The sequence below is a fragment of the Notamacropus eugenii genome, chromosome 1 (genome assembly GCF_028372415.1).
Source record: "Notamacropus eugenii isolate mMacEug1 chromosome 1, mMacEug1.pri_v2, whole genome shotgun sequence".
Classification (NCBI taxonomy): Eukaryota; Metazoa; Chordata; class Mammalia; order Diprotodontia; family Macropodidae; genus Notamacropus; species Notamacropus eugenii.
In genome coordinates, this window is record NC_092872.1 from 413749373 (window position 1) to 413772330 (window position 22958).

Below are 22958 nucleotides of genomic sequence, written 5' to 3' on the forward strand. Positions count from 1 at the left end.
AATAAAAGTTCCTATGGAAAGAATCTGAAGGAGAATATGTAGAATATTCTTGGAATAGAAAGTGGTAACCCTTACCCAAGAATTGGATTCCCTGAAATCCAGAATAGATCAATGAGAAACTACATAAAATATCAAGAATTATTAAAACAAAATCAAAAGACTGGGAAAAAAACAGAAATTAACAGATTTTTTAAAATTCAGAAAACAAGTAGAGAAATTATTTTAAGAATCAATGTTCAGTCTGAAATCCATGATAAAAAAGACTCTACTATATCTCAAAAAATCATAAATGAAACTGCTCAGATCTATGAGAAGCAGAGGGCAAAGTAAAAATAGAAAACAATGTACTAATCATCCCCTAAAAGAAATCCCAAAAGTCCCAAAAATGTCATAACCAAAATCCTAAGTTTCCATGTCAAAGAAAAAATTCTGCAAGAAACTAGAAAAAAAACACTTCAAGTATTAAGAGACCATAGTCAAGCTCACATGAAACCTAGAAGCTTCTATAATAAATGAGAGGAGATTTTTGGAATAAAATATTCCAAAAGGCAAAGGACACAGACTTTTAAAAAAAAAAATTTACCCTACAAAGCTAAGTATCATATGGGGGGGAGGTTGGGAGAATGAACTTTTAATAAAGACTTTCAAGCATTTCTGATGAGAATGCCAGAGCTAAGTAAGATGTAGGGATGATGTAGTGCTAACATTCTAAAAGAGGAGAAACAAACATCCCTTCCAAATCTCAATTTCATCAAAAAGTAGTGAAGTAATAAATTAAATAATAAAGACAGAGGTCCAAGAAGCTGTCCTGAGGGTTGGAAGATGAAAATGAGAAGGGAAAGTAAAAAATAATACATTAGGGCAGAAAGGATGAAGAAGGAGGTAGAACTTGTTATTTCCATTAGGGGTTTGTGAGAAGAAGAATATACAAATTTGGAGGAAGAAGTCTGGGGGAAGGGGAGGGCAAGCCTCACATTAGCCTATCTGAAATGGACAATGAAGGAATAATTACACACACACACATTTTGGTGTAGAAAGCAAAACAAACAAAAATCTCAGTAGCACAGATAGAGGAGGGAAAGGATTAAAGAACTCCATACTAGCAATGAATGTAATTCAGTCATGTCTAACTCTTCACTATCCCATGGACACCATACCCTTTGATCCATAACTATCTCTTGAAGTCTGTGCAATTTGATGTTTATTGTTTTCATAATACCATCTTATCCATCTCATTTTCTACTGTCCTCTTTCCCTTTTGCCTTCAATCTTTCCCAACATCAGGATCTTTTCCAATAAGTTCCATCTTCTCATTATGTGGCGAAAGTATTTAAGCTTCAGCTTTAGTATCTGACCTTACAGTGAACAGCCCAAATTAATTTAAGTATTGACTTACTTGCTCTTCTTGCTGTTCAAGAGACTCTCAAAAGTCTTCTCCAACACCACAATCTGAAAGCATCAATAATGCAGCACTCAGTTTTCCTTTAAGTCCAATTCTCATAGCTACTGGAAAAACCATAGCTTTGACTCTTATGGACCTTTGTCAGCAAGGTGATATCTCTGCTTTTTGATAGGCTGTCCAGATTTGCCATAGTTTTCCTTCCAAAGAACAAGCTTTTAATTTCATGACTGCAGTCACCATCTGCAGCTATCTTTGAGCCCAAGAATATATAATGACACAGCTTCCATTTCTTCTCCCTCTATTTTCTAGGAAGTGATGGGACCAGTTGCCAAGATCTTAGTTTTTTTTGATGTTAAGCTTCAAGACAGCTTTTACACTCTCCTCTTTTACTCTCATCAAGAGGCTTCTTAATTCCTCTTCACTTTCTGCCATTAGAAGGCAAGGAATAGCTACAGGCAAAACAAACTTTCCAGGAAGGAAAGGGATAAAAATGGAATGAAAAGGAAATGTAAAGAAATGGCACAGTGGATAGAGTGCCAGGCCTGAAGTCAGGAAGACTTATCTTCCTTCCCAAGTTCAAATCTGGCCTCAAGACACCTACCAGCCATGTGACCCTGGGCAAGTCATTTAACCCTGTTTGTCTCAGTTCCTCATCTGTAAAATGAGCTGAAGAAGGAAATGACAAACCACTCCAGTATCTTTGCCAAGAAAATCCCAAATGGGGTCATGAAGAGTCTGAAACAACTGAAAAATGACCACAAAAGGGGGTCCGTAATCATAACATCTGTATATAATATTATTGCATCATAAGAAATGATGAAAGAAATTATCACAGAGAATCCTGGGTAATATGAACTAATGCAGAGTGAAGTGAGCAGAAACAGGGATCAATTTATAAAAGGACAATGACATTGTAAAGAAAATAATTTTGAGAGATTCAAGAATTCCGATCAATGCAATGACCTCCCATTTCTCCAGAGGACACATGATTACATTACCCACCTCCTGACAGAAAGGCATAGGACTCAAGGTGCAGAAAGAGACATACATTTCTGGATTTGGATACTATGTGACTTCATTTTCCTTGTTATACTTATTTGTATACAGAAGGTGTTTTGTTTTGTTTTTTGCTCTTTCTCCAGATTTTTAATTAGGAGAGAACACTGGGGGAGGGGAGGTCCCAGGGTCAAAAATATAGTCATCAAAAAAAAAAAAAAAAAAGGGCCAATAAAATACTCAATTTGCCCAGAAGACAACAGAAGTTAAGAAATAAGCAGGACAATTTTGAAAGTAACATGTAGAATTTATTACATACTTTTCAAAGCAAGTCGTATGAAATAGGACATTCACAGTTACAGTATCCCTTGCTGTGTGTATGGAAATGCATTGGCAGGGGTGAGGGTGGGAGTAGGGGAACCAGGAAGAAAAATTCCAAGCAGGGGAAGGAGAAAGAGAGAGAATTTGGAACTCAAAGTTTTATAAAAGAATTATAAAAATTGCTTTTACATGCAACTGGGGTAAAATAAATAAATGATTTTTAAAATGAAAACATAAAAATCAGAAGGAAAAAAATTTCAGACTCTAGAAGCACACATATAAAGAAGTAGATGAAAATAAGATTGACTACATATGATAGAACCAAGTATGACGGGTGCTGAAAACTGGCAAAGGAAATTAGATAACATAGTAAGCAAGAAATCAGTAAAGATTCTTAAACAGCAGAAAGATTTGACACTGGACTTCAAGAGTCAGAATCCCCACTTCACTACTTACTACCAGAATGACCTCAAACCCCACCAAAGCCAGTTTCCTCATCTGTAAAATGAAGGATTTAAGCTAGATGATGTCCAAGACTCCTTCTAGATCAAAATTCTGAGATATGAAGGCTCTTATAATCTCCCTACATTCTTGCAGTATCTTAGTTGGTTTCTCTGCCTTAAGTCGCACCCCACCCTAATCCATTCTCCACTCTACAACCAAGGCACTCTTCCAATAGCACAGGTCTCAATGAGTCATTCACCTATTCCATAAACCGACTTCATTGTACTTGATTACCTCAAAGATCAAATACAAAATCCTGTTCTTTCTTTTTTAATTTTACTTACTTTGTTACATTTTGAGTTCCAAGTTGTCTCTCCCTTCCCTCTCAACCCTACATTAGAAAAGACCAACATTTGATGGAGACATATATGTGGAACCATACAACACATACTCCCATATACCAGTTCTTTCTCTGGAGGTAGACAGCATTTCCCTTTATCAGTCCTTTGCAGTTGATTTGAATGTTCATATTACTTAGGATAGCTTAGTCATACATACAGTTTACTTTTCAAATGATACTGCTGTTATACAACATTCACTTAGTTCTCACTTCACTGTGTATTATATTTCATGCAAGTCTTTCCATGTTCTTCTAAAATCAACCTGTTCATCATTTCTTACATATTACCACATCTTACTCAGTCATTCCCCAATCGATGGGCATCCCCTCTATTTCCAGTTCTTTGCCACCACAAAGAAAGTTGCTATAAATATTTTAGAACATAAAAGTTCTTTTCCTTTTTCCTTGATCACCTTGGCAAACATTCATCAAAAGTGGAATTGTTAGGTCAAAGAGTATATACACAGTTTTATAATTCTTTGGGCATAATTCAAAATTTTTCTACAAAATAGTTAACAGTTCATAATTCTAACAACTGCATTAGTATCCCAATTTTTCCACATACCCTTCAACATTTGTCATCTTCTCCTATCATTTCAACCAATGTGAGGTGATACCTCAGTTGTTTAAATTTGCATTTCTCTAATCGATGGGGGGTAGGTGGCATGGTGACTACAGCACCAGGCCTGGAGTCCAGAAGACCTAAGTTCAAATACAGCCTCAGACACTTACTAGCTGTGTGACCCTCAGCAAGTCACTTAATCCTGTTTGCTTCAGTTTCTCACTTGTAAAATGAGCTGGAGAAGGAAATACCAAAGGACTCCAACATCTTTTCTAAGAAAACCCTAAACGAGATCATGAAGAGTCAGAGACTATTGAAAGACCCAACAGCAACAATCAATGGTAATTTAGAACATCTTTTTCATATGACTATTTATAGCTTTGATTTCTTCTACCAAAAAATGCATGTTCACATTATTTCACTATTTATCAATTGGGGAATGACTCATTCTTATAAATTTCTCAGTTCACTATATATTTGAGATATGAAGCCTTTACTCAAGGAATTGTCTATAAATTTTTTTTTCAATTTTATGCTTTCCTTCTAATCTTGGCTATATTGGTTTTATTTGGTGAAAATCTTTTTAACTTAATGTAATCAAAATCAGCCATTTTATATCCTCCAATGCTATCTCTTGTTTTATTCATAAATTCCTCTCCTATCCAACAAATGTGATAGGTAATATGTTCCTTGCTCTTCTAATTTACTTATGATAGCTTCCTTTATGTCTAGGTCATGTATTTTGATCTTAACTTGGTAAATAGTACTGGTCTATAGCAGAAGTTCCCAAATTTATTTGGCCTACCACCCTCTTTAAAAAACAAAACAAAACAAAACATTACTCGTTGTCCCCCTAGAAATCTACTTTAACCCTTTAGCAGTTTTTTTTTTTTAAATTTGAGTCATTTGAAAATAATATAAAATATATATATATATTAAATGATGCATCTTAAACTTAATTTATTGTAAATTTGTGGATTTTTTCCTGCATTGAAATTTTGATGACACAATATTGTGTCATATAACTGTACAGTATCCATTGCAAATAAGTCAGTACATGCACATACTCTTGCCTATGCAAGCTGGACTTTCCCAGACAATGTGCGACATGTACGTCTGCCAATGCCTATCTCTTAAGACCTGTCAGCGGACCTGAACACTCATCAGTTATAACTTGCATCTTCTGTGTTTATTTGGAAAATAATGAGATTAGTACGACTTTAACTCTGTTACACAACAGATGAAACATTTATAAATGGTTTTTCAAAGTTTTCTCACTGACTTTTCTTTCCTTATGCTTGTACCACCCCCTTCTTTTTATTCAACGCCCCTCAACTGCACTCGCCCCACTAGATTGGTTCAGCATCCCCCAGGGGGTAGTATCACTTACTTTGGAAACCCATATTCTATACCTAGTTTCTGCCAGATTACTTTCCAGTTTTCCCAGCAATTTTTACCAAATAGCAAGTTATCTCAAAAGTTTAGATCTTTACCATTTATCAAACATGTTATAATAATCATTTATCTACCATTCTATTTTTCTTAGTCAATGCCAGATAGTTCTGAAAATTACCTCATAATATAGTTTAAAATCTAGACCTTCTTCCTTCACATTTTTTCTCACTAATTCCTTTGATATTCTTGACCTTTTCGTTTTTCCAAATGGATTTTGGTATTTTTTTCAGCTCAAAATAATTTCTGGTAGTTTGACAGAACAAGTACATTAGTTTAGGCAGAATTATGATTTTTATTTATTATTGACTGGGCCCACCCATGAACAATTAATATTTCTCCAATTATTTAAATTTATTTGTATAAAAAGTGTATTATAATTATGCTCATACAGTGCCTGAGTTTGTCTTGGCACGTATACTCCCAGGTAATTTATTTTGTCTATGGTTATTTAAATGAAATATCTCTTACTAGCTCTTCTTGCAGGATTTTATCGGTGATATACAGGGATCTGATGACTTATGTGGATTTATTTTGTATCCTGCTACTTGGATAAAATTATTGTTTCAACTAATTTTTTAGTTGAATCTCTAGGATTTTCCAAGTATAGCACCATATCACCTGCAAAAAGAGATGGTTTTATTTCCTCATTGCCCATTATGATTCCTTCAATTTCTTTTTCTTCTCTTACTGCTATTACTAGCATTTGTAGTACGATAATGAACAATACTGGTGATAATAGGTATTTTTTGTTTCACTCCTTATCTTATTAGGAAGGCTTCTACTACCTTATCTGTTACAGACAACGCTTGCTGATGATTTTAGGTAGATAATTGTTATTGTTCAGTAATTTCAGTGTCCAACTCTTCATAATCTCATTATGGGTTTCCTTGGAAAAGATGATGGAGTGGTTTGCTATTTCTTTTTATAGATGGGGAAACTGAGGCAAACAGGGCTAATGATTTATTTGCCAGGGTCACGCAGCTAGTAAATACCTGAAGTTGATTTGAACTCAGATCTTCCTAACTCCAGGCCCAGTGCTCTATCTCATGAACCACCCACACCTTTTATGTATATGATTCTTACCATTTTAAGGAAAAATCCATTTATACCTATGCTTTCAAGTGTTTTTAACTGGAATGAATGTTATATTTTGTCAAAAGGTTTTTATGCATCTATTGGTATAATCATGATTTCTTTACTAATTTTGTTATAATCAATATAATTTTAACATAATCAATTAAGTCAGCAGCTTTTGTTATGTTAAACCAGCCCTGCATTCCTGGTCTAAAACCCATTTGATCACAATGTATAATCTGTACAATCCATTGCAGCAGTCTCCTAGCTAACATTTTATTTAGAATTTTTGTATCAATATTCATTAATGAAACTGGTTTACGATGTTCCTTCTCTGTTTTAAACCTTCTTGGTTTAGTTATTAACACCACGTCGTTGTTTTAAAAAAAAACCCTTCAAAACCTGGGTCCTTCCTACCTTTCTAGCCTTCTTACACTTGATTTCTTCTTCATGGATAATCCAGCCACACTGGCCTTCTTTCCATTCATGTAACAAGACCCTCCATCTCTCCATGCATTTCCTCTGGCTTTTTCTCACACAAGGAATTCTGTCTCCTCATCTCTGCCTCCTATTGACTTTCTTCAGGTCTCAGCCAAAATCCCACCTTCTACAAGAAATCATTCCTGGGCCATTCCTCTGAGATTAAATATCTTGCTTGCATGTAGCTGTTTGCATCCTGAGGACAGGGACTATTTTTGCTTTTCTTCGTATCCCCAGGACTTTAGCACAATGTCTGGTACATAATAGTGCTTAATAAAGTCAGCATGTTGACTATGACTTGTGTATTTGTCTTAGACTAACCCTGTCTCCCCTCAAAACAGATACACCTATAAATACATTTAAACTGTAAATTCTTTGAGAGTAATGACTCATTTTTACGACCCCCAAGAACCCAGTGGAATATCTTAAATGTGGATGGTACTCAACTGAGTCAATTTCATTGAACTGACAAATTTCTTATCAAGTTTGTGAAGAAAATACCAGAAGCATCATAGCAATTTTCTTTGCCTTACCCTACTTATGCAATACATTTCTACTACTGCTAAGGGTAAAGAACTCAACCCCAAAGCAACACAAGTCAGATACAATCTCACCTTGATGTAATTGTCATAACTTCATCCTCTTCGGGTGTATCCTCAGCAAATAGGACCTGGGAATTCTGCAATGAAATGGACAATAACTTAAATATATGTATATACAGTCAAACTGAATTTTCTCCTTTTCTTCATTTCATTTTTTTTGGCCCTACCATCAAACAAATAGGAAATGAAAGTTATATGTACTGTTTAAGTCAGAAATGAATGCATGACCAGAAAAGCAACTGCCTCTCTGTATAGGGGGGTCAAAGATGGAAAAAAGTATCAAAGTTAATAGTTAAACAGAAGATAACTTTCAATTTGGTTTATAAATTAGATTGTTTTAAAGTACTTTGGACATAACAGAGCTAGAACAGAACATTTGTAAGATTCTAGAAATATAGCAAGTTAATACACAATCTGTCACTATGGTTTTGATGTCTGATTGTGTATGCTGTCAGACACACAACATCTGGAATATCGTGTTCAGTCCCAAGCACTTCATTTTAAGAGGAAAACTGACAAAACCAAACCTTGACCAAAGGAAGGTTGCCAGGATGGTGAAGAGTCTAGGAGTCATTCATATGTATAATAACTATTTACTACTGTAACTAAGTATTCTGTGTATAATAACTATTTACTATAGTAACTGAGTATTCTCATTCCCCACTAAGTCTCCAGCATGTCATGAAAAGGTGAAGGAACTAGAGATTTTTGGTCTAGAGAAAGATTTTTATTTTGAGAGGAGAAATAATAATGAAACATGATGGCTATCTTCAAATATCTGAAAGGTTATCATATGGAGAAAACCTTGGTTCCAGAGAACAAAACTAGGAACAATGGGTTGAAGTTATCGGGAGAAAGGCAGATTTATTCTCAAAATAAAGAATTTTCTAAAACTCTTAACTATCTGAAAATGAAATAAGTTTCCTCACTACAAGGTAGTGGACTCCCCATCCCTTAAAGTGTCTGACCAGAAGGTAAATGATTATTTGTCTAGACTATTAATAGAAAAGACTTGTTTTTTGAGTAGATGACCCTGTAGGTTCCCATGACTTTTTAAGAGGTATAGGAAAAATGGAGAAAGCAAAAATGGCACTTTATTTGATCAAAGTAAAAGAAGATTAATATCAATCAATGAATGCAGGTGGATAGGAAGAAGCCATAAGAACGAGACTAGAGAAAACTACTGACAAGGGGCTCTGCTCCAACTCTGCTGCCTTAAAGAGTTTCCATATCACCTACCAGAACAAAAGAAACACAAACAAGTTAAGTATCCTTTTAAATACACTCAAAAACAAGAATAAAAGCTGAACCTTCTGTCACAAAGAAAGATGGTTATGCAATGACCCAGGAGTGAAGTCATCAGAAAAAATGAGAGATGAAAATATGAGAGCAATAAATACTGCACTGGACTATCTATTTGTTTAAACTCAGGAGTAACAAAATGATGTTCTACCTCAGAGAGCTTCAAAAAGGAAAAGAAAAAGAGAAACAACACTGACACCTAGTGTCTATCTAACACTGCATTATGGCAGAAAGAATACAAAAACCTAATTATAGAGAAGTTTGTCAACTATCCCTTATAAAAATGTAATTCTGGATGACCATGTTGTAAAACAGCCTGGCTGCTCTCCTGCAGGAGCCACAACATCATTAACTTTTTCTTTCCAAAGTCATATTCTGCCCCATTAATTTCCACCAGCCTTGTCTCAGAAAGTCTATGTCAATCAATAGCTAAACATGACTTCAAAGTCCCATTTTTTAAAATTTCCGAACAAATACTAACATGTTCATTTGTAGCCAATTTTGTTCTCATCTTAAAAACTCTGTAAAATTTGCATAGATCAAATTTACTTGGAAATAATAGTTCTCTTCTAAGAACTCTCTCCTTACCTTTCACAGCTTTGTTCTTCTACCATCTCTACAACTTTCCAATAAGATCAAATGTGGCCTCTCCCAGTCACCTGTTTAACGGTGTTTGACAATGCTAACCACCATAAAAGTCCTTCCTCCCTTTGTGCAATATTCAGCTCCAAAAATGAAAGATGCAGAGAAAGCATAGAAAGATATATGTATTTTACCTATTTCTCTAATATTCTATCCCAATCCCCAAATTAAAAAAAAAAAATAAGACAAATGGAGAAAATGAAATTCTGCCTGCTACGCTGTCATTTGCATAATGTTAGAACTGGAAGGGGCTTCAGAGATCAATCTAATTCAAACTCCAACATTATGAAGATAAGAAAATTGAAGTACAAAAAGGAAAATGACTTGACTAAGGTTATTCATCAAAGAGGACAGAGAACTGGACTTCAACCCAAATCTTCCAATTCCAAGTCCTACTCTCTTCCACTACACTATAGCCCATGGAACTTTTCTGTTCTTTGAACTAGAGAACTTCTAAGGAGTCACTGGCCCTCAAACACTTTTGTAGCTGTTCAAAGATTACTGCTCAATTTTTGCCTTCAGGCTAAAAAACTTGCAACTAATCTGCTCTCCTCAGCACTCAAGCCCTAGCATTTTTCAAGCCAGCAATGTGAATGACAAAAAAATCATTAAGTGTTAACTATTCTGGAGTTAATTTATTCCTATAAAGGGATATCTCTGAGTTGAAGAATACTAACAACTAACATATCTTATTGTATCTAAAGTTCCCTTCTAGAAAAAAAAGGTCTTTTAGTAGTGGCTGGATGATTGTTTGCTGAGAATATTGCAGAAAGGAGTCTTGTTTAGGTACAGGTTGGGCCAGACAGTTTCTAAGGTCCCTTCCAACTCTCAAGTTCTTTGACTCTATAGTATTGAGAGAACTTTGGGAATAGGATATGAAGGAACAAGATTTCACATCCTTTCCACACATCTTTCCAGATTCTTATAAAGCAGGCTGGTAAAGACAGTGATTCCCAAAGGTGGAATCTGATGGATCCCAGGTAGTTTAACAGTATTAGGTTTCTAGTTCCTTTTAAGGGACAAAGTACCAGTTATATGGTTAATCCATATTACTGCTCATTTGGCAGATAAAGCACCCCTGTCTCACATTCCTGATACTTACCTGATGGTGACTGGTTGTTGGTTCTTCCTCCAACGAAGGCTGTTCTTTCAAACTCTGCAATGGGCTTCTGTGGGGATTCTTATTTTTTCGACGCAAAGTGGATGACCGTGATTCTCTTTTTGCTTCTGTGTTATGTCCTATCTCTTTTGTGATAGCTTCATTTACTCCTTTAACTTGTTCTCTTTCATCATGATCCTTCTGTAGAAGGGAATAAGAGCTGGGCAATATTGGCTCTCCAAACTCTTTTTTCTGAAAAAGTTGCCTCTGAGTCAATTTCAGGCTTTTCTGATAAACCTCAAGCTGACATAGAATAACCTTAGTATACTGGTTAGGGTCCACTCCAATAGGACAGAATGGGACACCCCAGTAATAGTGCACAGTGCCTCCAATTTCCTTCTGCAGATTCTTGACATCAGATGTGCCAGGAAGGCAAAGCTGAGAGGTCTTTTCTTTCCCTTGTGTAGCTATGAGAGAACTACAGCCTAGTCTACTATTTTTTTCAGTCTGTTTACACTTTGTATCCTCAATCCATTGGCTAGTTCCACTGTCAAAAAACTCAGAGTTCTTACTCTCAAGAAATGACTGGATAAGTTTATCCGCAGTTCCTGAACTGCCAGTGATTGGCTGCATTTCCGAGTTTGCTCTGTGATCCAAACACTTCTCTCTTTCCTCAACCTCCTCTTCCTGGCTTACACAGGAACTGGCAAACAATTTCCGAGGTGCCAACTGCCATGTTTTTACAGGTACTCGAGAAAACGTAGGACTCAGGACAAACTCTTTTTTACCAGGAGGACTTGATGAATTATCACTATAGTCACTTAACATGGGTGAGGAAGGTGCCTCATTGGATTTAAGTGAAGGCCAGCTCTTTTCTTGAGATAAAATTATGCTTGATAATAATGAGCTTTCAACTATTTCTTGACTTAACCTCTTCAGCATCACCAGAGGGCTTTTGGGCATTTCTGTCTGTTCAGATTGGCATCCCTGTGACAGGGATGTGACAGATGAGTGTGGAGATTCAGGGCAGGGTAACAAACATTCAGCAGTCTCAGAAACCACTGACTTCTCTTGGTGGTACTGTGCAGGTATTTCAGTGAACAAAGGTGCAGGGCTCATAGTAGTAGAAGAATCCGAAGGTTGGCAACTCTGAAATAAGTTACCCCACCCACCATAAAATTATTAATACAGACGCACATGAAGAGCAATTTTAAAAAGTAGAGGATACTACTCCTATAATAAGTTCTTCCTATCCAACATCTGGAGGATCAATCTTTTTTCAATAACCAGTGTTGACTGACATAAATAATGGCTTACGAATGCTATTATCTCCAACTACATTCCACATCTTTTCATTTAATTTGTGTTTACTCACTAAAGAGTTTATATCCATATATGAATACAGATTTACATGAATATAATTTGAATCTTCAGAAAACCTGCCAAAATCTAATTTTTAATCTCTACATCTCATCCATCTCCCTGTCTTCATTAACTCCTACCACAATTTTTACTCTCTGCTTTCCTCACAGGAAGATGCTATCCTGTGTCCTGTCCTTTTTAGTCCTTTATACCAAATACTCTTATTCTGAAAGGACTGAGAGCTAGTACCTTTATAGTTTGCAAAGGGCTTTTCTCATAACAACTCTGTGAGGTAGGGACTTCTAATTCCCATTTAACAGGTGAGGAAAATGAGGCTTAGAGAGATTAAATTACTTGCTTACAGTCTCACAACTATTAAGTGCCAGAGTTTACGCTTGAAGTCAGATCTTTTAGCTCCAAGGCTATCAATCTTTCCTGCCCATGATACCACACTAAAGTAGAAAAGCACTTTCAACATTATTCTTCTTCAATAACAGCCCAAAAAATCTACAGAGTAAATGCTTTCATACAAAAATTAACAACAATTCAAATGATGCTCATCCCCAGTGCCTCATGGGTTTTTTCTCATGTGGATTTACAAACTGCTACTTGTTATTTCAGTTAATAGTAGAAATTACACTCTTTCCAGTCCCAAGTCTGTGACTGAAGGAGCTTAAGAACACAGCTGTTCAACCCCACTAAACTTTTGATGAAAAGGTCTAATTACATTCAGGCTCTCTGCAATAGCCTTCCTTAAAAGCGCCTCCTCTTCTTCCACCTGCTCATTCACTTGCTGTGCTTCTTGTTCACTCATTTTCAGAGCCAAAGCAAATTGTTCATCTTCTGTCATCTCTGAAAGTTAAAGGGAAAAATACAAATCATGTATTTGCTTGAATGCAAAGAACAGAATCATAGACTATTAGGAGCTGGAGCAGACCTCAGGGTGCATCTAATCCAGCCAGGACATTGCAATTTTCCCTCAGTCTAGAACTCTATTCTGGGCCTCTTGCCTCCCATGCCTGGGCTCTGTTCTACATTTGCACAGGTTTAGTTTTTATGTGCTCCATAATTACTTTACCACAGTATGGACTTGACCCTAGGTCTCAAAAGCTATGCCCATGAAGCACTAGCAAAGCTGGAAACATTTCAAGTAAAATCCTGGGGTCCCTGAAATCCTTGTGTGGCACTGAAAGAATAGCCTAGCTAATTTTGGAAACATTTATCACCACAGGATTGAGCCATGAGGTTTCAAGTTTTTCAGCTACAATACTTCAAAGGAAGACATCACTGATGTGTGTATTCCTTCCCTCCAATGAAGAAAACTGCAACCTATCCATACTTTCCTACTTTGAAAATGCGTTCATCCTATATATTCACCACAGTGGAAGAAAAAAATAATCTGAAAATTTTTTAAACTTAGGGGTTTTCCTTAGGCTTACTTCCATGCCATGAAGAACAGCTAGGTGGTACAGTAGACTTGAAACAGGTGGATATGAGTTCAAACACTGCCTCAGACATTATTAACTATGTGAACCTTGTATAAGTAACAAAATCTTTCTGCCTCAGTTTCTTCATCTGCAAAATGTGGATAAAAATAGTACCTCCCTCACGCAGTTGTGAAAAATCAAACGAGACAATGTAAGTAAAACATTTTGCAAATCTTAAAGCAATACATAAGTGCCAGCTATGATGACAATGAGTAGAACAAAGAAAAACTTTAGTGGAGGTCCTAGTACATACTGAATTAATGTCTGATCCTGTGCTGTTAAAAAAAAAAAAATCTGCCAAAGGAAATTTTGGATTTGTGCTACACCACAATGTGCCAGAGGCTTTCCTCAAGCTCTCTAGATATTTCATGAATACCATGAATTAGGCAATCCATCTCTTGCTCTCACTATGTGTGTGATGAGCCCATTTTTTCTTCCAGTTACACACTTCTCTAATGACATCTTATATGGCCACCAGTTCTACAAAATTCCTCACTTAACAATGTATTGAAGCTTGTCCATGCCCTCTACAATGACCTTTGAATGATATTCAACTTTAATAATTCAGACTACAGTGTATTCCATGACTTGAAGTCATACAATATCACCAGAAGAACACTGTTTAGGAAAAAAGCTTGGGATTATAAAAATAATTACATGGTTTCTTAAAGGCAATCCAACCCATTATCCACCTCCTATTTAATTCTGGAGTCAAATCACTGTCCTTTACAATCAACGTCCAAGTAAAATGGACAGGCTCAACAGGCTTTCCTTCCAACTGCATAATCATAAATATTTATTTTTCATCCACTTTTTTTCTTGTGTGGCTAGTTAGGACAAACTCTTGGATGATTATTTCATTGAAAGAATGTATTTCGTTTAGAAAGTTCTGCAGGGTTCTAGGCCTTAATAAAATCAGCACATCACCTACAAAACAGTAGCACCTGGAAGAATTTATGATTCGTAGAGAATACAGCTTTTATTTGAATTGAATTGGCATTCTACCACATTCACCCACAACAATGAGGAATACCTCTGGTGAGCATATATCTACTTTTATCCCTTGTTTCAGAGCACTGCTGAACGTAGCTTTCTGTTGTTTTAATTTTCAATGTGTCTTGTATTATTCTTATATATGCATGAGAAGGTATTTTGTCAGTGGCAGCAGATGAACACTAAGGAAGCATTAAACTCTGCCTAATCACATCAATCAATGAACAATCAGTACAGCAGGATTTTGTGTTCTTCATGCCATTTGGTCAGCTGTTGTTACAAAGATGTGATCTACTTAAGTGTACAATCTGGGAAATTTCTGCCTCTCCTTTCTAGTGCTCTCACCAAGAACATCTTCACTTTGTATATTATAATTGTTCAGTTGCTTCAGTCATGTCCAATTCCTCCTGATCCCATTTTGGGTTTTCTTGTCAAAGATCCTGGAGTGGCTTGCCATTTTCCTCTCCAGTTCATTTCACATTTGAGGAACTGAGACAAACAGGGTTAAGTGTCTTGGCCAGGGTCACAAGCTATTAAGTGTCTGATGCTGGATTCGAACTCATGAAGATAAGTTTTCCTGCTTCTAAGTCCAGTGCTCTCTATCTACTGCGCCATCTAGATGCCCTATCCATTTGTGTATAAAGTCACGCAAAAATTTCTTTATTTTTTTTATCTAGTTTTGATCTTTGCTCCAACAAATCCACAAGTTTGGCCCTAGACAAGAATCAGGAACATACATTTCTCTCCCTTCTTTACAGAGGTAGGGAGCTATGGGTATAGAAATTGCCACTTATGTCAAACAGTTCATCTGTTACTTGTCTTGTGGAACTCTTCTTTTTTCTTTCTTTTTTATTCTGGGTTACAAAGGATGTTTTGCTGAATGAAGAAGAAGGTAGGATATATCTGGAATTAAAGGTGATGTAAAAATTAAAAATTATCAATAAAAATAAAGCAAAGGCAGAAAAATTTATTTAAAAAGTCAATGGTAGGATAGTATATGGTCAACCAATTCAGGAATGCATCCCCCCCTACCAGTAACAAGTTGCTTTCCAGCTATTAAAATATAATTAATTTCATTTTTGTAGATATTATGTATTTCTTTCCACAACCACAGTCTGATGATTTTTTTCTCAGAGGTTTTATGATAGTCACAAGACTTCTTTAGTCTCTAAGTCCTTGGCCTCTTATTTCTTACCCCCAAAGCATATTTTTTTTTTGCAATACTTACCTACACCCACCTTTGCGTTGCAGTCACTAAATATAAAAGCATATGATTTAATTTGGAGAGTTCTCCATAGAATTTCTCTAATTCTATTTTGCAAACAATAAGCCTAGAAGCCATCACTGCATAGAGAATCAATATCTTTTTGTCTAATAATCCTACTAATATGAATGTCCCAATCCTTCTAGGAAGTCCATTCTTTCGCATCTCAACAAACATCACACATTCCAACAGCTGTTTGCTTACAGTCTTAAAAATTGTGATTCTCCAACATTCTGACATTGTTAAAGATAGAAGAATTAGATCTATTATGGGCAAAGATTTCATTCTGAAGTAGTCAATCTATTAGTGTGATAAGACAATCAACAAAGCTAGCCCTCATAAAGTAGACTATCTTTTGCCAGGATTATAGTCAAAAGTTTTTGAGTACAGTAGAATTTATCCTGCTTATGTACCACTGGCATAGCTGAAGAAAATTCAAGGTCATGTCTTTGCCATAATAATATACTTTTTGAAATTTTAGCCATAGTAAATCATCCACTAAGGTACAGAGAGAGATTTTTGACCATCATCACTGGAAAAGGGCCCCACACTTAAAAAATCATGGGTCCTTCAAGTGATTTCTCTAAAATCAACTCTGTCCCTTTCCATATCTACCTTGTGATATGGACCTTTAATAATCTTATCATAAACACTAAATTGCAGATGAGAACTACAATAAGCACGTTAGTGCTTATTTGCAATTTAAAAACAAAATCACATGCTGAATTTAGATAACTACTTAAGTTTGGCAAAGGCAACCTGGGAAGAAAAACAAATGATATTCCAAGAAAATAAATTTATACAAGAAGGAAAAAATTGAAGTGAATTGGCATTTTCCAACATTGTTTATCTATTACCATGGCATATATACATACATTAAAATATATACATGCACATATACACATATGTATCTGTATTCAGCCCTAATCTCTCTCCTGAACTACATTTCTAAATTGCCAGCACCCTAATGGATAAACCCCATCTGGATGTCCCACAGGAACCTCAAAGTCAATATTTCTAAAACACAACTCAATATATTTTTCCCAAAACTCATCCTTCCTCCAAACCTCCTTAATTCAGTTGAGGGTACCATCATTCTTCAATATCACTCAGGTTCCCAACCAACTTTTCCTTCTCTTTCACTGTCTCCACAATTTTTCTCATATATAACTCCTTTTCACTATTCACACAGGCTACAGTCTAATTCAAGCTCTCATCACCTCTCATATGCATTACTTTAATATAGAGTCCTAACTGGTCTTCCTGTTTCCAATTTCTTCCCTCTCTAATCCATCCTCTGTAGGACTATCAAAATGAAATTCCTAAAACACAGATCACCTCTTGTCACTACCATTTCCAAACTAAGCTGACTGCATTCTGGCCATCATGCTCAATTTCCTCCTATTCCTCACAAAAACCTTGCCCTTGGGATGCCAGGCTTTAATAAGCAAATCTTATTTTTTTTTCGTTTTTGACACTTCACCGCCCCCCCCCCAATTACATGTAAAAACACTTTTACATTAGTTTATTTTTTTTTAAGTTCTGAGTTCCAAAATCTATCCTCCACCCCACCTCCCTGAGATAGTAAACACTCTGATATAGGTCATACATGTGCAATCATGTAAATCACATAAAACATTGCCATATTAGTCATTCTGTGGAAGAAAACTGAAAAAGGAAGAAAGAGAGAGGAAGAGGAAGAAGGGAAGGGAAGGAAAAACAGTATGCTTCAGTCTAAATTCAGATGGTATCAGTTCCTCCTCTGAAAGTGGATGGCATTTTTCATAATGAGTCTTTTGGAATTGTCTTGGATCCCTGTATTGCTAAGCATAGCTGTTATTCACAGTTCTTCATCATACAAAATTGCTGTTACTACATACAATTTTCTCTTGGTTTTGCTCATTTCACTCAGCATCATTTCATAAAAGTCCTCCCAGGTTTTTCTGAAATCATCCTGATCGTCATTTCTTATAGCACAATAATATTCCATTACAATCATATACCACAACTTATTCGGCCATTCCCCAATAGATGGGCATCCTCTTAATTTCTAATTCTTAACCACTATAACAAAAGCTGCTATAAATATTTCTGCACAAATTAGTTCTTTTCACTTTTTAAAAAAATCTCTTTGTAACATACACCTAGTAGTGGTATCACCGAATCAAAGGGTATGCACAGTTTGACTGCCCTTTGAGCATAGTTGCAAATGTTCTCCAGAATGGTTGTATCACAGTTCACAACTCCACCAACCGTGCATTAGTGTCCCAGTTTTCCCACATCACCTCCAACACCCACATTTTCCTTTTTAGTCGTTAGTCACTTTAATAGGTATGAGGTGATACCTCAAAGTTGTTTTAATTCACATTTCTCTCACCAATAGTAATTTAGAGCATTTTTTTCACCTGAAGATAGCTTTGATTTGTCTGAAAACTGCCTGTTCATATCCTTTGATCATTTAGTTTATTAATTGGGGGATGACTTCTATTGAGGCAAACCTTATCTTGCCTATAATCTCTACATTAATTTCTGGCCACCATCTCCAAACCACGCTGTCACTTCTCTCTCTCCTCCCTCCCCAACCCTTTCCAGTTCCCCTTTATGTGTTGTCTTCTCCCATCAGAATGCAAGCTTCTTGAGGGAGGTATTATCTTATTTGTATTATTTGCACTTAGCTGCATCGTGTTACTATGTCACCAAGAATGCAGGGGATATAAACAAAGGCAAAAATATAGTTCCTGATCTGATGGAATTTACATTCTACTGGGGAAAAGTATATGTAAAAAACTACCTACATACAAGATGGATGGATGGAAGGATGGAGGAATGGACGGACAGATGGATGGATGGATAGATGGACAGAGTAAACAGAAAGTTCTATCAGAAGGAAAGGACTCGTAGATATAGCAGATAGGAGGGGCCAGGAAAAGCCTCAGGCATAAAGAAAGATTTGAGCAAATACTGCTAGAATTTGGAGCCAAGGAGGAAAAGCTCTGGAAGCATGGGAGATATCCAGTAAAAATACACTAGACAATAGATTCTGGAAAGATGGCAGAGGTCAGAAAACTTTCAGTCCTCCAAATTTCCTCCACAGAAATACAGAACACTGTAGAGCAGGGGAAATAAACAAAAGTCAGCATAATTAAGAAGAACCCAGGAAAGACCTGACCTCCAGGGGCAGATGTTTGGCTTGAGTAAAGAACACACACCCCAAGGTCAACTCTGTGGAATCAACAACAAGCCCTGGGGGCAGCTGAGGTAGAGAGACATTTCCACAGACAGTGTGGGGGTCTAGGAGCTCAGCAGAACACTGAAGAACCTTCCACATGTGATGAATATAGTAGAAGAGGGGCAGGAACCCTTCTAGCTGTGGCTGAGCCTCAAGACAGACCTCAGAAAATAACAGTAAGAAGGACCTGAGCCTTGGGACATTATTCCCCACAACTCAGGACTAGAACTTGATCACATGGATAGCTGCAAAAACAAAATAAAACAAAAATAAAAAATAAAAATGAACAAGCAAAGGAGAAAAAAACTAACCATAGATAGCTACTATGGGGACAGAGAAGATCTGGATTTATATTCAGAGGAAGATAATGGAGCTAAAAAAAGTCATTCCTTTTTCAATGAGATACATCAAATGGTCCCAAGCACAGGAAGATTTCTTGGAAGAATTTAAAAAGAACTTTAAAAATCAAATAAGAGAGACTGAGGAAAATTTAGGGGAAAAAAAGCAATCCAAGAAAATCAGGAATATTATGAAAAGAAAGTCAACCACCTGGAAACAGAGAATGAAAAGCTTAAGGAAGAAAATAACTTCTTGAAAATTAACACTGGGCAAAGGGAAGCTAATGATATTCTAAGACACAAAGAAATAATAAAACAAAATCAAAAGAATGAAAGAATAGAGAAAAACGTGAAACATCTCAGGAAAAAAACCGATCTGGAAAACAGATCGAGAAGAAATAGGAATAGTTAAAACTGCCTGAAAATTATAATTTAAAAAAAAGAATCTTGATGCAATATTATAAGAAATTATTAGGAAAATTACCCTGAAGCTCTAGAGCAAGCAGGCAAAGCAGAAAGAGAAGAAAAAAAAATTCATCAATTACCATTTGAAACAGCTACCAGGAAGAAAACTTACAGGAGTATTATAGCCAAGTTTCAAAGCTCCCAGATAAAGGAGAAATATTGCAAGCAACAAGAAAAAAACCATTTAAATATTGTAAAACTACAATAAGGTCTTATACAAGATCTAGCAGCTACTATGTTGAAGAACTGTAGGTCTTGGAATACTGTATTTCATAGAGCAAAAGAGCTAGGGTTATAACCAAGGGTAATTTAAGTAGCAAAGTTATGTATAATCCTGAATAAAAAAAAAAGACATACAACTAAAAGACTTTCCAGTGTTTTTGACAAAAACAGCAGAACTTAAGGAAAAATTCGACATATAACATCCAGGAAAAATACAAAATAAACATTGAGGACCAATTACAAGGCACTCAATAAGGTCAAATCATTTATTTCTTTTATGTGAAAATATCAGTGCTTTTATGACTCATTGTTATTTGGGTAGTTTGAAAGAAAGCCTTGGGGCTGAACTGAGTATGATAAGGTGATTCTAAAAAAAATAATAAAATTGTGTACAGAGAGATAAAAAAGGAGCAATTATCTTACATAAATGAGGCAGAAAAGGAAAAACTGATACAGAAGAAGCTAATTGGGGGACGGCAGGTTGTGCTGAATTGATTAAATTGCTGAATGGATTAAAGAGGAACAACATAGAAATCTAAAAAGGTATAAGTCTTCTAAATTCATAAAGAAACAAGAGGGCAAGGGGAGCTGGACAAGGATAAGGGAAGGATTCTTGGGAGTGGTGGGTAGTTAAGGAATGGAAGGGCAAGGTAGGGGGTAGAAATAAAATAAGAGGAATAAGGAAGGATAGAAATAAGGGGAGAGGGATAGGGAGGAAAAATACGGAGGAAAATATACAAGTAATTATAGCTTAGAATGTAAATGGAATGAATTTACCCATAAAGGATATAGCAGATTAAAAATTTGAATTCAACAGTATGCTGACTTCAGAAAATGCTATAAAAGTGAGATATATACACAAACATAAAATAAAGGTCAGGAATAAAATTTATTATGCAAAAAAAAAAAAAAGGCAGGGGTAGTAATCATGATCTCAGACAAAATTAAAGCTAAAGTAGATTTAACCAAAATAGAAAAATAGGGAAACTACATTGTCAATATTGTTTTAGATTATTTAAAATTACTAGACAGTATAAAATATGTGACAGCGTACTTGCCAAAACAGACACCACAACTATATGAATATAAGCACACCTTTTTATACAAATAAAGTTAGACCTAAATAATTAACTATTTGTTGTTCATGGGTAGGTAAAGCCAATATAATTTTTAAAATGACAATTTTACCTATTTATGTAATACCATCCCAATTAAATTACTAAAAATTTATTTAGAAAAAAATAACAAAGTTCATTTAGAAAAACAAAAAGTCAGGAACTCCAAAGGAGCCAGGGTAAAAAAGATGCAAAGGAAGTAGATTCATTAGTATCAGACCTTAACCCATTTTATAAGATGAGAGCATTGCTGAAGTGTAAAATGGATAATTTTGATTAAATTAAAATTTTCTTGTATAAATAAAAACTATGCAGTCAAGAATAGACGGAATGCAGAAAATTGGGGAAAAAAACTTTCTTAGATAATGTCTCAGACAGAATGTGACTGGGATGGAATATTTCTGTGAAGTAGGAAATGATGAGGTGTTGATTTAGAAAAACATGGAGATTTGGACGTATGAAAGATCTGCTATCCACCTTCAGTGAAACATGACAAGTGGAAATAAGCATAGTACATTCTCACATATATGTATGAGTACATACGTATATGCCTGTATATGTGTGCATGTGCGTGCATATACGTATATACATATACACATACACACATATATCTACACTTAATTGGAGCCTTCTTTGGTGGGGTAGAGGGAAGGAGAGGAAAAAAATAAAGCAAAAAGTACACAGCAGAGAACAAAAGAAAACCTACAAGGAGACAAACAAAAATTATTATCTTTAGGAACAAATACAACACTTTCCATTTGGCATTTAAAGCCCTTCGCAACCTGGTCTCGCTCTGCCTTTCTAGTCTTAATTTTATTGCTTTCCGTCCAATGACTCTACAATTCTGCAATACCTTCTCACAACTCCAAGCATTTTTACTGGATATCTATCATGCCTAGAATTTTATCCTTCCTTATCTCTGCCTCCTGGCTTCCCTGGCATTCCCAGACTCTTAAATCACATTTTCTCCAAGAAGCCCTTTTAAATCCTCCCAATGCTACTCTCTTCCCTCTGAGATTATCTCCTATTTATTCTACATATCTTGCATGTATACAGTTGTCTGCATGTTGTCTCCCCCGTTAGAATGTGAGCTACTTGAGGGCAAGACCCATTCTTTGCCTTTCTTGGTATGCTGAATGCTTAGCACAGTGCCTGATATGTAACAAGAACTTAATAAATGCTTGTTGACTGATTGTTGCTCTACCTTCTGCACTAAGGGTCCTAGGAGAACAAGCATAATTCCTTTTTCACAAGACTGTTTTCAAATTCTAGAGGCTGCCCTGTTCATTCAAACCTCCTAAAGATTTAAATAGTCTTAGTTCTCTTCAACTAATACTAAGTAGAAGATAATTTGTGTGGGAACCACTGGAAACAATCAACAGATATTTGGCATAGCTATCCTGCTCCTACCACCTGTTATTCAACTACCGTAGAAGTGTCAAATGCCTGGTAAACATCAAATTGGCCAGGAGCAGATTAAAATGTAATTAGGAAATATTTATCAAAATAAAAATACCATAGAATATGTAATGTTAATGTTTCCTAAGTTCTCATAGGACAGTTTAGTGGTCCCTGTTTCTATTTGAGTTTGACACCACTGGACTATAATCCATCCTCACTATTAAAGAGAGTGAAAGGCAGAAGCTGAATTTCTTTTAACAGCTTTCTATTCCCTCAGTTAAGGGAAATATCATATTCCAACCC

At 35.9% G+C, this 22958-nt stretch overlaps 1 protein-coding gene across 7 annotated transcripts in view; it reads right to left on the bottom strand.

The window, feature by feature from the left end:
• Positions 1–22958, bottom strand: part of UIMC1 (ubiquitin interaction motif containing 1) — a 133214-nt gene that overhangs the window by 63723 nt on the left and 46533 nt on the right. For 6 of the 7 annotated variants that reach the window (XM_072631108.1, XM_072631111.1, XM_072631109.1 and 3 more), the window contains 3 exons: positions 12869–12993; positions 10783–11928; positions 7749–7813 (listed from right to left, as the gene is read on the bottom strand). In XM_072631108.1, the coding sequence (XP_072487209.1) occupies positions 7749–7813; positions 10783–11928; positions 12869–12993 (1336 nt within the window). Of the gene's footprint in view, positions 1–7748; positions 7814–10782; positions 11929–12868; positions 12994–14966; positions 15525–22958 lie in introns of those variants that run through there. The other variant, XM_072631113.1, reaches the window with a different exon arrangement.